The sequence below is a fragment of the Aphelocoma coerulescens genome, chromosome 1, assembly GCF_041296385.1.
Source record: "Aphelocoma coerulescens isolate FSJ_1873_10779 chromosome 1, UR_Acoe_1.0, whole genome shotgun sequence".
Lineage (NCBI taxonomy): Eukaryota > Metazoa > Chordata > Aves > Passeriformes > Corvidae > Aphelocoma > Aphelocoma coerulescens.
Window position 1 is genome coordinate 39,034,354 of NC_091013.1, and position 15,739 is coordinate 39,050,092.

Here is a 15,739-nt window from a genome sequence, read left to right on the forward strand (position 1 = left end):
ATTGTTTTTATGCATTTTAAACAGCATAGAAGGTATGACACTGTGTCTATGTTCCATGCTGACCTTGTCCCTTGTAGATCATGGACACAGACAGCGTGTTGCTCATTTGTGAGTTACTGCACTTCTGCAGGCTCACCCCTTGTCCGGGGTGTGCCAGTGCTGCAGAGGGCATGGCTGGAGATGTGGCAGCACAGGGCAGTCCCTCGGGACCACTGTGAGTTAGCACCGGTGAGATCAGCCTTGACAGGCACTGAGTCACACCAACTGCTCCAGTCCCAGTCGAAAGGTCACATTTGCTTGCCTCTTCAGTAGAGCTCATGTATCTAAAAAATCATGTTCTGTAAGGAATTACGAGCAGCAAGGCAAAAACAATCTGTTGATTATACAAAGGGAACAGTATTAGGAATTTTCAGGGAAAAGAAAACACATCCATATCTAATTCTCTAATACAAGCATGAGGACAAAATTCAGTTGTGATAAGTATTGAAAAATAGGCTCTTATACACAGATTTATGTGGGACTGCTTGTATCTATCTAGACCAATGGAAAAAGTAGAAGCTAAGAGAAATGTAAACAAATGGAACAGGAGTTTAAATCTAAACACAGGTCCTTCATCTGCGTTTTGGCTCAATTTTAAGAATTTAGTGAGATAATCCAATGGGAATAAGAGCAGAACATACATGTAACTTTGATAGATTTTATGAATGCGTGTCATGCAATGCCTTTAGGACAGTGGGAGAAACTGGAAATCCAGATAAAGTTGAGGATAAGCAAATTGCATGTTTATAGCTCTAAACATGAAAGTATAAACAGGCAGTCAAACCTAAGGTCAAGGTAAACAGTTACATTCCTCAGCATATACAGGTATAGAAAGAGGTGTGCAATCACCGTGGCTTTCACAGGACAAGGAGTCCCTCTGACCTGTAGCAATATTTTAATATGCTAATGGTTTGATTATTGGGGGAGAAAGATTCAAAAGGTTCTTGAAAGATGTCAAGGAAATGGACAAGAAAAATGGAATGTAGATCAACAAATATTAAAATATTGTTGCAAGGAGGCAGCTGAGATCAGGGTAACTAAAGAGGCATCACCAGGCATCAGCTGGGGCTCACCAACTCACTGTCTGAAGTTCAGCCTCTTTCCAGCTCTTCTGAATTATTCCTTGAAGTTCAGAATTTGTGTGTAGTATGGCTTGATGCACACTTTTCTCATGACAGGAATATATGAAAACTGTGCTCAGCTTTGGTGAACCAGTAAAAAAGTGTGCTTCCAAGAAACTTGGAAATCAAAATACCTGATATTTTCACCTTCATGCCTTTTGCTGTGGAAATCAGAAGACTGTTTCTAAGACCTTAAAACAGTCTTTTCTTTGCATTTAGCAGTTTGCCCCCGCTTCTTACAGATGATGTAGCAGGGAACACGTTAATATGTGTACCCATTGTGTCTCTTTTACCAGCTGAGAGAAGGTTACAGATCAACTTACTGTTTTGAATTGGCTAGAGTTTTGATCCTGATCCTCCAGTTGTTTTTATACGCAGTTCAATAGTAATATATGTTTTCTAATTCAGTTTAGCCTTGCAATTAGCCACTCGAGTCTATAGATAATGCACTTTTATTGCCATGTTGACAAAGAGGAAGATCCTCCATTTTTCAGGAACATAGTTGATGTAAATTAAATTCCAAGTAGCCATAAAAGCAATTGTAATCTCAAGTAAAACCTCATTGCTTTCTTGGAAATATATTCACAGCAGCTGAGCCTCTTTGAGGAAGCTGTTATGTTTTACAGTCTGCCTTCCTCAGGAATAGATTAAAAGGGTTAAAAGTTGGATATTTTCATCTCATTATTCACCAGGATAGTTCATGAATAGATTGAAGCTGCTCTAGGATAAATATGTTGTGTCTATGTAACACTAACCTCTGACTTTCTCAGGACAGCTATAGAATATCCTATAACAGACAATGAGTTAAGTAGTTGCTTGATACAACTGATTTTTTAGCAGATGATCAGATTTCTAGAATCTTGAGTAAGTAGTGGCATTGATTATAACACAGTTGGCAGGAGCTCTGGACAAAAATCTTGCTTTGTTTATTGTTACCAAAACTACTTGATAAAACTACTTCCAAATTTTTTTTTTTTTGGCTCTGCAATGCATATTGTAACACTGAGGCAGATAAAAAGCCATAATACTTTGCTACCACTCTGATTTTTGTACCTTTATGGGTTTTGCCAGGCATCTATATTCACCTTGTTCATCATCAACCCTTACAAGTTTGCTGCTGAAAGAGGAATTTTATGTGAGCATCAGGATGTAGCTATAACCACCTTGGTGTTGCCCATCCATAACAAAAACAAGCATCACTGCTGAGTGTGTTAAGAGTTGCATGTAATCATCTCCTTTCTAATGAGATACATTAAATTTCTGAGGTTTTAGCATATAAACATATACCCAAAATTGTCTGACTTGTTTCTTTTCACAATTTCTGACTGGTTAATGGTGTGATGCCATTCCACAAAAATACTTTTTAGTGGCTGACATTTTATTTCCCATTAACTGTTTACTTAAAACAGGAGACGGAATGGATTTTCTTTTGTATTGATTCATGATACATTTTTTGAATGTTTGGTATGAGTCTCTGTAATTCAACTTTCTTCTGATAATGGATACTTGAAGTAACAATTATGTAGATATGTGAAAATTAAATAATAATACGAACATATTTTTAGATCTCTAGATGAACTGAAATATTTTAAGTGAACATTGCTATTTGCATTCTATATATATATAAATATTTCCTAACTAGAAATACTTTTTGGATTTGTGTTTACATTTATTAATTTCAGGACAGGCAAGTTTGCTCTTGTGTTATATTTTCTGGAAAGATATCTCAGCAGTTTTTTTGGGTGGGCCATCCTATGTGCACTGAGTTTTTATTTTTAAGTGGAACAGTGCTATAGGCATCTATCTTTGTGAAAGAATGAAAATGCAGAAAACAGGAAATGGTACAGAATATTTAAGAACTTGTCAACCTGTCAGGTTCTGGCTGTCTTTCTGGTTTGATGTCCATCATTTTCTATCCTCTCATTGGAAAAGGAGAGAATGGATTTAGTGCCCTTTGTCTTCATATGTGAAAGCTGCTTTGGAAGGAAATGGGGAAAGCCTGTTGAATATTTAGTTGTGCTTCCAAAGCAGAAGAACAAAGATGGGCAGAAAATGCAGAGTGAAAGAAGGAAGAAGTTGGTGGCTTCTCCTAAAACACATATTTGCTGTATAAGAAGAGCTAAGTAACAAACATCTAAAAGTTGTCTCTGTTCCCTGTGCTTCCCAGCATTCAGTGATCAACTGCAGCTTATATTGAATCGTGAAACCAAGAGCAGACTTAGCTAATGCATTTTCTGAGAGATCTGATTACATTCATTGCACAATAATTTTGTCTTATACAAGTCTCCTCAGACTAAGGTTTCTCTGAATTTACCTTTCCTGCTCTTCTTATGAACACCGAGTGTAAAACAGCAAAAAGATGAGAAAGAGACATTAGCAAGAATTTCATATAATAATAATAGAGTTATAATTTCATATAACTACCGTCCTGAATTTTATTTATTCCAGCCCCTGTCTTTTAGAATAGTTGATTTTTAGAAAGGATAATTCATACACTGACAGGTCATAAAGAAAGGCTGCAAGCAGAAAAACAGGCTCACAACTATAAAGAAAAAAGAAATAGAAAAGAGTACACTAAAGTAGGCCACTTCATATAGCTTGGGTGTTCCTGCAACTTTTCCTGGCTTCTCAGCTTGTAAATTACACCCATTTTGAACTTTCATAAGTTCACACATCTTTTGGAAGGAACACATAGAACTGAAGGAGCCTAAATTATACTCTAAAAGATACCTCTAAATTTGCACTTATTTATGTTTACTTTTGGATTTGTACATGGTTATGGACATGTCATACTAAGGGAGGTCTACAAAACCACCATATATATGAAAATATACCGTCCCATCTGATTTTGCACAGTAGTGGCAAAAACTGGAATAATGTCTCTTTATCCAATATTTCAGTGTATTAGAGAGGAGCAGAAATTTTCTTGTGGTAAACAACTAGAAAAAGTCATCCTTCTTGCTTCTTTTTGGGTGCTTGGCCCTTCCAATAACTACTTTTTGCATTTTTCTTCATAGTTAGTTTTATTTGAGGCATTTGCATTGCAGAAGATTGTCTACAGTAATGACTGCAAGTGTCTGGATAAACTTGTGTCAAAAAATGCCACTGTCATTTGGAAAGGTTTGGTCTATGACTGAATGTCTCTGTATTCCTCCTGCATTATTCATCCAGGGACAGAACAATGGATTGATGGGCAACCGGATGAGAATTTCTTCCCTATCCCATTGTGGTTTGTTTCAAGAGCTATGTCATTAAATCCTTCCTTTCAGTCTTTTAGTTTAGTGCTGTCCCATTTTTCCCTTGGCATTGACCTTTTCTAGATGAGAACCTGGTTGACAAGCTGATGAATTACGGCTGTTCTGAGTGGAAGTGACCATCAAATATAGGCTGGTTTACTCATGTTCTTCTCCAAAAGCCCCCATGACAGTATTGGAAGAAAATATTCCCTACAATGCATGCAATTTCTCTTAGTCATGCCTTGGGGTATCTGCCTTTCTTACTGATACTGGGTTTCTTTAATCACAGATGCTGTACAGGAGATAAAGGATGTCTCTCTGTGTTGATACAGCAAGGAGTTATTGTTGGTGTTTAAGCTGAAGCCTTAAAGCAATTTTTACTTCATATTTGAATCTTAAGGGAAGGTAGAGGCTGAGGATTAGGTGGGGACGAGATTATGCTCTGGGAGAATGAATATCTCATTTCAGTGATACAAGGATTCTGGTTGTGTTTTCTTTAAAGCCAAATATGTACCCAAGCCAAAAACTACACATTTCTGTGAAAGTTCAGAGCTGGAATTAAGCAGAACATAGCTTCTCTCTCATTTATGTGTCTGTGGGGATACTTGACAGTACTCTATACCATGTGATGGCTCTTGGTGGGCTGCAGACCATTCTAAACCCATAGGTACAAATTTGGCTTCTCAATAATATTTCTAAAATAAATTTTGCTTCTTTTATTCAGGTGAAGCAGCACTTTTTTAGTGGTTGTATTCTTGAGCATTTAGTGAAGTATTCTAGTTTTGGAATTAATGCCATAAAGACAGTTTTGAAAATTAGTAACCTTTTTCCAGGATGCTGCCCCAAACTTTCTCTTGAGTTTAAACAACCTCTACTCACTTATTCCCAGTGTGAGGGTTATGTTTCTGATATTCATGATGGGCTGCATTTCACAAACATTAGGTCATTTTTTGAGTCAAAATGTCCAACTTTAAATAACATATATCAGAAATTCTCATATAAAGGAAATTTATTCTATTTCAGCCATATCCCACTGAGTTGATGACTATGAATTGTATATAGTGGTCAAAAGAAGATTAATACCAGAGCACTGCTTGTAACATAATACTAGCTTCTATGTAAGCAGGAGACAGAAATATATGACTTCTCCTGGGTAGTATATATAAGTAGTAATTTGGGATCATTCTTGCAGTTAGTATTTAAAATACTCTTTTTCTCTGACATCATTGTTTCATCTTTCAAATGGTAAGTTTATGAAAAAGCACGTGCTCTGCCATCCATAAAAAATATTATTGCCTTTTATAAATTATATATTAATATGCCATAGCTTCTAGTTGTAAGCAAGGCAACCTATCTGTTGTGAAATAAGGAAATTTTTGTAAACCAAGATGCTATATTTTGTTTTGGCCTTATAACTCTCTACAACTGCCTGAAAGGAGGTTGTAGGCAGGTGGGGGTCAGCCTCTTCTCCCAGGCAAACAGACACAGGATGAGAGGAAATGGCCTTAAACTGCATCAGGGAAGGTTCAGGTTGGACATCAGGAAGAATTTCTTCACTGAAAAGGTGGTTAAGCATTGGAATGGGATGCCCAGGGAAGTGGTGGAGTCACCATCCCTGGAATTTTTCAAGAAATGACTGGATGTGGCACTTAATGCTGTGGTTTAGTTGACATGGTGGTGTTCAGACAGAGGCTGAACTTGATGATCTTAGAGGTCTTTTCTCACTTTAATGATTTTTATAATTTCAATCTGGACATAAAATTAAGCCAAACTTGGGCTTTGATCAGTGTTAGGGGTGTTGGACTAGATGATTTCCAGATCTCCCTTCCAACCCTAACTCTTCTATGATTCTGTGATCCTCTTAAACACATAGAGATCTGTTCAAGCTGTTTTTTGTTAACTTATCTTTATGTATGCCATGTGAATTTTATTCATGACCTTATTTTATGTGCTTATGAATGTACATGAATAAAAGAATTGCTACATGATTAATATTACCATTCATATCCCTACTAATTAGAATCCTAGTTAAGTAAGTGTTAATATTTGCAATAGAATTAATTTACATTGACTTTTGCCTAAATTTAGCCAAAAGTTGTGGTTTATTTCTTTACAAGCAGTTATAGTCACATTTTCAGAAGTTGAAAGTGAGATACAGGAATTGTAGCTAAAAGCTTTCTTTCACACACTGACATTTCATGTACTCTCAGTGATTCTTTAACCAGCAAGGATCATCCCTCTTTTTTACCTGCATGATAGCAAGTCCTCTTTTTATAATTGTCTTCTTTTTTAAAGACCACATGTATAGTAATCTTCCAGAGGACAGAAATAACATTAGCTTACAAGAGACAATAATGGTGTTCTCTGACTGTAGAAATTTATTGAGGAGCTTTTCTGTCAGAAAATGGTAGAAAGTGTGTGAAAGGGGCTGTGAGTGTTCGCTGCTTTCATAGGACATCTATAGGATTGTCAGGTTCAGCTATTACTACCTTTTATTTTGAAGTTAGTTAGTAAAGTGACTGCAAAGCTTGTCTTGTGTTCCTTAGTATCTTACTTGGCAGTTTGCACATAGAAAATTTTGTCAGCTTTGCTCGTTCTTGTTCTAATGTCTAAGAATTGTGTTTGTATTAAGGGGTTTTTAGGCCAGACACGCTAAATGCCTTCTGAACCTGCAGTAAATAGAATACAAATTTCTCCTTAATTCATAAGGTACATAACCACATTGCTGTGTTTTCTGCCATTTGAAGAGGAGCTCATGCACAAGATAATTTCAAACTGCAGACTTTTAGCCATTTAAAGTGTTGAGAAAATTTGGTGTTATGGATGGGAAATATTAAGTGATTATTTTGTTTTCCTGCACCAGCATTTGTCAAATAAGTTTACTGTAAGAAGGTAGTCTAACTCACCTAATTCAATGTGCAGCAAGTCACTGGAATATCAATTTAGGTGTATTCCAAGTCTCATGTGCAGGTGAAGCCTCCAGATCTTACAGGTTTTGCTGCACAAATACCTCTATGACAAGGCCTTTTGCCATTCCACTGCACTGCAGCTGTTTGCTGGGATCTCATAGTTTCACACCTCGATCACTGCAGCATCCTCCCCTCCTGCACTGAGCAATACAGTGCTACCTCCACAGTCTCCATTCACAACTCTGCCACAAAGTTCATTTCCCACCTTCATTAACTTATTTCTCTTCTCTTCTGAGTGCATTTTCCTCATTAAGCAAACTGCTTCTTTTCAACTTTAAGACCAGTCTTCATGAGTCATTTCCAACCTTTCTATCCACTATTAAAATGTAATTTCCTTTTTTTATTCCTGTGTTGCTAGCCTCTAACTCTCAAAACACTTTTGTGCTGACTCTATGCTGCTTTTCTCCCTCTGCAGAAATTTCTCATAAGCCTCCACAAAGCCAGTGTTGCCCTTTCTCCAGTCTGTCCTTAAGAATCCTTTGTCATTATTTCTACAGAAAAAAAAATATTTGATAACCACCTACCCATGCTGATATCATTGATTGGATGTGTTGTTTTTTTTGAAATGTGAGGTGTTCACATCAGGCAGATTCCGCTTGGCCTGTACTTCAAAAGCACTGAGGTCCTGTTCCATAATCTGTACTTTGAGATGCAAATAATGAATAGTATCAGGGTTTTCTACAGTGCTTGATTAGACTGGCTGTTCCTCGCCTGGCAATCTCTTTGAGCTTGTATTGCAATTGTGTCTTCTGCATGGCACCAAGGAGAAACTGCAGCTGACCATTGTAGAGCCATGTTCTTACGCTGTCCCTCATGGTGTGCAATGGAAGGTTACTTTGTGTTCAGTCCTGACATTTCATTATTGATTTACTGAACAGAAATATAATTTAAAACTGCAGGTGCCCATTTAATTTTTAAACAATATCTGGAAGCGATGTGGTAAGTTGTGTTGTCGTGCTAGTTTTTGCTTTCTAACTCTGTGGTTCACAGCATATTTCTTCTTTCTGAGAGCCATACTAGAAAAAACGGTGTGCTTTGTGGGGTTTGTTTTAAGTGAAAGGTCATGGCTAAGAAAGGACATGTGCAGCTTCACTAAAGCTAGCTAACTTGAACAAACTAAATTGTGAAATCACGGCAATTAGAAGTTACATGGATAATCCATTCAAATCATTTCAATTACTCAACGGTTTGTGGGACAATAAAGTTTGCTGTACTTTGATTTTGAACGATAGCCATTTGCTACAGTGCCATATTATTGATTGACATTGAGGCTTAGCTTTATCATGTCAGACTTCAGCTTTTGATTGACAGAATGACATTACTTGGTAGGGAATTCATCTCAGTTGTCATCTGAATTACTTTCCAAGAACCCTTATATCTCTGTGTTTACACCACACAGCTCAGTAACCTGAGCTCTGATGTTCAGAAACTCCCAGATTTGAGAGGATAATGGTTCTTTTTTGATTTGGATAATGGTTCTTTTTAATTTTATTTCTTTTGTGTTTTGTTCTTATATGAAAGTAGATTCTGATACCACCACATGATTCCATGAGGGTAAAACCCCATCATTTTGAATACTATAATGCTAAGATTTGGCAGCTGGTGGGGGCCCCAAAACTAAGAATGTTGCAATGACTGAACTTTTGATTCCACAGGTTTGAACTCACAATCTTTGTGTCGTGAATGAATTAATGCTACAGCAACTAGAAGAATTAAAATATCTCCAAATAGGACTCATATCTAGAAAAAATTTGGGGAGAATCTAGAAAAAATATCCAAGTGAAAATTCTTGTCAGCGAAGTATAATTTAATACATCCTTCACTTCTCCTGATGCCTTGAAGTGGCTATCTGAAAACAGAGGCTACCCAATATTAACAGAAAAAAAGCAGGTATTTATTTGAAAGGCCTTCAAAGGTACACCTTGGGAGTCAAAAGCCTCCAAGGGGCTTCACCCAAGATGGACCCCTGGTCACAGGCTTTTAACACTTTTATAAGTTTGGTCCATTTGCATATCAGGGTTAATTCTCCAGTTGTGATTTCACATAGTGATGTAATTACCTCACGTTTGCTCCCCCTGTCAGAGGCTTTAGTTATGTATTTTGGGACCTGGGACAGCAAGGTGTCCTTGAAGGGCAAACCTAGAGAGGGTTTGTTATGGTTAACCAGCATGAGAGAACAGTAGCTAACAGCCTATGTTAGCTGTATGAAGGCTGTATGAAGTTTCAGAGTTACATACTAAGCAGTGCAGGATTTGAAAAATAAAAAAGTTAAAACCTAAGGCATCACTCCGGGACCCAGGAAGCTGTATCAGATTGCAGTTCACAGCCAAAATCCATTCCTGGGGTTTTGGAAATTGGCAGCTGGTATACACTTTATTTTTCACATGTTGCTTTGACAGGATAAAACCTCTTTTTATATAAAACTACAGGTTAAATCTGGGCTTTGACCTTGAAAGACGAATCCTGAGCACAAGTTCCTGTTTTCAAGTCATGTCTGGTTTTGCAATTTATTCATTCACTTCCTAATACAAAATGTCCTGGGATCAAAAACCAAAAAGTCATTCTTGCAGGGAAGATCTAAATTATTCATGTCAGCCAGATGCAGATTTGGATTCCTTCAGGTTGGATACAGATAGGGAGGTAGCCTAGGGGAGTGTCCTCACCACTCAGTTTCCCTTTTAAAACTCCACTGTACCACCTTTTCCCCCAACAATAGGTTTAACTAAAGTCGCCCACAGATTTTTTTTCGTAAGTCAGTGCTGTTAGCACATTAGTAATTTTCTGGGAATTCTTACTGGGTTAAGTCAGATATACAGTCTAGATTTGACCTAGGTACATGCAAAAACAATATCTTAGGTGTTATGGCTGCTTTACTGGAGAAAATTCAGTACAGCTTTCCAGCCAGCTGAGATGGTGTCTGAGGTAAGACTTTAGGCACCACTCTTAACTTAACTTAGAAATATTCAATTTCACCTGAGCCCCAGGGAAGGGGGCCATTTCAGAAGTCTCCTTCTGATTAGCTCTTTCCTTAGAGGAACTGGTGTCCGCAGCTGAGTATAGTAATTGTCAGGTGCCTAATTTTCATTAATGAATACTCCCCACACTGCTTGAACTATTAGTCTGCTTTAAAGCAACATATATTTAAGGGACTTTTTGACTGAGAGTTTAACTCGGGTAGAATGGCCTCCGAATATACTGGATGAATGCAAACCCTGTCCAAAGATGTTGCCGTACCCAGATATCTGGAGTAGGATAGCTGCAGTATTTTTAGGTAGAATACAGTCTTCGGGTTTGACTCTTCCTTGTATGCAAAAAAAAAAAAAAAAAAAAAGAAAAAAAGAAAAATTATTAGACTATTATTATGGTTTTCCTAACTACATAGTAGTAATGATGCCAGTTTGTCCAGGAGTAGCCAAATAATTGTATTTATATAATCTATTTTTTTTTTTTCTTGGTAAAGTAAATGCCTACCACTTCATATACTGTGCACTGTCAGAAACACTACTGCAATGCCAAAGAAATGAGAGATTCAGAGAAGGGATATGAATTGAAGGAATCTTGTTTAAGTATCATAATGGATATTGTTAGGGAAAACATACAAATAGTGTTTAGAGGCAGCCAACCAGCCCTAGTACGGAGGAACATAGAATGATAAACAGCTTTTGTTTATAGCACAAAAAATATGAGTATTGGCTAAGAAGTAGTGTTTATGGTAATTGAGCGTTACAAGGAAGTAAAACTTCGTGGGGAACACAGGGGGTAGCATTTTCAGTGAAGTAGGCAATGAGGAGAGCTGTGTAGGCATTTCCTGATAAGCATCTGCTGTTTCAACAGCCAAGGAACACGACTCGCATGTAAATGCTTGTGCTAGGCTTTAACAGGCATTCCCTCTAGCATGCCACCCTGCCTTCTGGTTTTATTTTGAGTCTCCTTGAGCCCTACTGTGACTTGAAATCAGTGGAGGAGAAAGGAGAGTAACACAAACAACAGATGTCTTAAAGTTTCGAACAGAGAGAAAAAGCCCCATGGCAAAGGAGAAGGTGCAGTTAAGGTGTTTTCCTGTCATTAGTATTCAGTGCCTCTAGCACAGACTCTGTTTGCATTTTTGCATTTTCATATCTATATATAGGCAGTTGTACACATAGGGGGTAAAGAAGTGGTAGTGCAAAGAAATGCCCATTGCACAATTCAGAATATCTTTTTGCATCCTGTAAGAGTGCAACCTATAGACACTAAGTGTACTGACCAACACAGCCAAAGCAACCTATTTTACAGCAGGCTCACAAATTATTTCCCAGCTGCTCCGTAACTGCTTTTAGTCTCTTGCTGTATAAAATACATTAATTGTTTTTAATCTGAAGTTCAAAGATGCTCCATAATTGAGAATGCTAATAGTGTGCCTGGTGTTCATCAAGACAGCTTTGCTTACAGGTGGTAACTTAAGCTGTGGCAAGACAAACACCATGTACGTCTCCACATTAGGAGAACTAGGTTGTGCACCAAGTGACATTCAGTGCACATTCAGAAAAGTCTTTAATCTGTGCTTTTTGGTATGGGGAACTGTGTCTTTAAGGACTTTGATTTCCAGAAAGTAAATCTGTGGCAGAAACAGCTGTGAAATTCTTACAATATATCGGCAGCTGGGGATGGCATAGAGACCCTGAAAATACACTGCCTGCTGGGTGTTAACTCAGTACTGCATGGGGCCAGGAACAAAAAGAAATGGAAAAAAAAATACTGTGAATGGAGAAGTGAAAAAATATGATGTTTCTAGATTTTTTCACTTCTTGGGAAAGATAACTAAAAGAAAGATAAAAAGAATATTCAGGGCTGAGAACTTGGAGCTCTGAAAACTCAGCAAGCTACTTCCTCCTTTCCCACATCTACCTTCTCCTTTTATGTCTTATTTCTTCTACAGGCTTCAGCAGATGGGTCCACAGATGGAAAAATCACATTCACACAGAATCCTATTTTCTTGTGATATTTTAAATGTATATTTATTTGCTTACTAACTTGCTGGGTTTTTTCAAAGAATTTTGGTAATCTCTATCTCTATGTATGTTCACACTGTTTATTTTTCTAGTTGTGTTATTAAAATATATATATTTATTATTATTTGGCTCTTGGACTACAGAATTTTATGCTTAGATTAACCTATATAGAGTTTAGGACAACTGCTGGTACTGAATATGACTTCTGAAAAAAAATTCTAGTTTTGGAATGAATGCTGAGGATGCCAGTGGGAAATACTTTTCTTTGTCCAGAAATTTGTACATCAGAATAGTATTTCCTGTGGTGGTACTTTCCTGGCCTATAGGGAATGCTGTATATTTCAATATGTTGGTAGCAGCACTTTAAGCATCAAATATTAGTTGTTGTTAACCAAAGGGAGTCTGCTGCATTCAGTTAAAACAGAACAACTGACACCTCATTAATACTATTTTAGCATAGACTTTCGTAATCTTTATACGTATATCCTATCAGAAAAATAGGCATAATAACAATAATTATGCCTGTATTTTAAATAGTGCTGCTATGCCTGTGTGGCTCTCTTTCTACTTTAAAAATATACTATCTCTGTTGCACAGATGGGTAAACTAAGGCATGCATGGGAAGTGAAATAAGTTCACTGGAGGTCTTCCCGAGAAAGACGGTACTCCTAGTTTTAAAGCAGAACCGTATCATAACTCATATATAAAACTTATCACGAGGTATTTGTACATTAAAAAAACAAATCCTGCACTTTGGAGATACCATTTAACATTTATTTTTCTTCCCACAGGAACTTTTTACACCAGAGTGCAAATTCAAGGAGTCTGTTTTTGAAAATTATTATGTAATCTACTCGTCCATGCTCTACAGACAACAGGAGTCCGGGAGGGCCTGGTTCTTGGGGCTGAACAAAGAAGGGCAGGTCATGAAAGGAAACAGAGTGAAGAAAACAAAACCAGCAGCTCATTTTCTACCCAAGCCATTGGAAGGTGAGGCTCAGTCCATCCCTGGCAGACCCTCCTATAGATCTCACAAGAAGAGGGAATGATTTCCAAAATGCCCTTCCTGAACGTCCATGCCCCACACAGGGGCCAATCCCAATGTCATTCCCAAAATTTCATGGAGAAGTTTTGTGCTTCTGTGTAGTGATGCTACAAAGGGCATATGTAAGAACATTTTTTCAGGGACAAAGAGGTCATTCTACAAGGAAAGAAATCTTTTGTGGAAGAGCCTTTTGCTGCTTTTAAAATATTCTGCTGTTAGGGACAAAAACTGTTGTGAGTCTTGCAGTGAGAAAACAGTCCTTTCATTAGGCAGAATGAAATAATGGATGTTGTAGGATGGTTGGGAGTTATAAAGGGAATGGATGAAATGTTAGCATTTTAAAGTAAAAGCTTTCTAATACAAAACACAAAGGTCTCTCTATAAAATAAATCATGTTGTATTAATTTGCCAATTGGAGTAATGTACACAACTCATGTAAGTTGGCCTTTAAAACAAGACAGGAGCAAACAGCAGTCACAGTAATCTTCCTTACACACCAAAATGATGTCACATTCTCTGAAAAATCCATTTATATCTTGGAACTTTTTTGTTATCCTATGTATTCTGCAGGCCTTTATAAACCTATGCTGCCTTTTGCTTCTTGTCCTGATGTCACTACTCATTGTTCTAATTGCTACACATAGCCTCAGTCATTCTGAAAATTATCTCGTTACTTACCATCTGAAAACGCATACCTGAGTAATGCTTTGGTTAGCAGTCCAATTCCTTTTGATACTTTAACTTAAAATTTTTGATTGAAGGAGTTTGTAAAGTACTTTAGTTTCATCATAAGGAAAGAATCAGAATAATCTTATGTTTATTTGAAGTTAGGTTGATGCCTTTGTGCTTATCTTGTCTTGTGGAAGCTTACAGTTGTTTCATAAGCTCTCAACAATATCAATACTTTATATCTTGATCCCTCTATATTAAATTGAGGGATATAATAGGGAGGGAAAGCCAGTGCATTTTTAAAATCAAGGCAAATTCCTATGGATTAGGAAAAAAGTTACTGTTTTTCAATATTTGGATGATCAGACTTCATCAAAATAGCTTACACAATGCTTAGAAATATCTTGATTTACATTGCTTATGAGAATCATCAAATATGACAGCTCTGCTATACAATTCCTTACTTTATAGTTCCATTTCATGTTGTTCAACATAATAATTTTGTAGGTCACAGTGTTATTTCACCAAGCTCTTTTAATTAATCAGCGAAGTGCCCTAAACACATTTATGGGCCACTCTGAAGATATAGATCATAACCAGCCTTATGTACTCTAGAGAAGACATTTAATTTCAGTCTTCCAGAAGCAATAAAAGGATTTAGATTATGTCACTGGAAATGTTAGAACAAGTATTTGATTACTTAATGATGCTGTGGAGCCCTTTACATTTATTATGAAACTTCACACCACTGAAGATCAAGGTCAGTACTCTGATGCTCCAGCCTCCTACTCTAATTAGCCAAGGGATGAAGGAATTGTGCTAAGGCAGCACACACCCAGTCTGGAAATCAGAGTGATGATTAATTCCTTTACTGCTGTGACACCTCTTTTAACATTGCTCTGATATAAATAAATGCTACTGAAGTTAGGTATAAGTGGAAATATTACCTTATTCAGTGACATGGAAAATGAAATTGAATTATCCAAGAGCATTAATCATTAAGGCAGCTTAATGCTGGAACTGTGTAATTGAATACATGTATTTCCCTCAAAGGATTTAAAGTGGTTAGATAGGGACAGAAGCCCAGGGACAAACTTCTAATTCCTCTAAGAATTCAGTTAATAGCTTAATTTGGAGTTTTCTGCACTTCTACAGTCAGTGATGCTCAGTGGCTACTGCATATGTTTTCGAAAATGAGGAAGGAAAACCCCCAAACCTTTTTTGTACTCTCCACATCTCCTGGACATTTCTTCAGAACATACCTTAGGAACAGACCATGGCCAAATTCCTCAGATTTGGGAGACTGATGTACACATTACTTTGTAGAAGTGGACCCTAGCCTAGTCTTGCAATGTATGACTAACAACATTTAAGTCTAGACAACTGTATTGTATGATCCCAGTTTTAAATTACAGTCTGTCTTATCACATTTTACTTCTAACAGCTTGCGTGTTTATTTAATGTTTATTTAAGGACCGTATATACATACACATGTGTATATACATGTATATTTTTGTGTTCCTTATGCAAAGACAGAACACTAGTTTTTCATTTCCAAGAACCTATATTACCCATTAAACAAGCAAGAATTCAGTTTCCCACTGCATTTTTAAGTCAGATGCAGAAGTGTGAGAATTTTGGAGGGTCATGCAATTCTATCAGTGGTGCA

The 15,739-nt window shown here is 37.1% G+C and overlaps 1 protein-coding gene across 8 annotated transcripts in view; it reads left to right on the forward strand.

Annotated features, from left to right (window-relative positions):
• The window catches only part of FGF14 (fibroblast growth factor 14), a 387,765-nt gene that overhangs the window by 364,919 nt on the left and 7,107 nt on the right, over positions 1-15,739 (forward strand). For all 8 annotated transcript variants that reach the window (XM_069007721.1, XM_069007740.1, XM_069007766.1 and 5 more), the window contains one exon: positions 13,148-13,346. In XM_069007721.1, the coding sequence (XP_068863822.1) occupies positions 13,148-13,346 (199 nt within the window). The remainder of the gene's footprint in view (positions 1-13,147; positions 13,347-15,739) is intronic.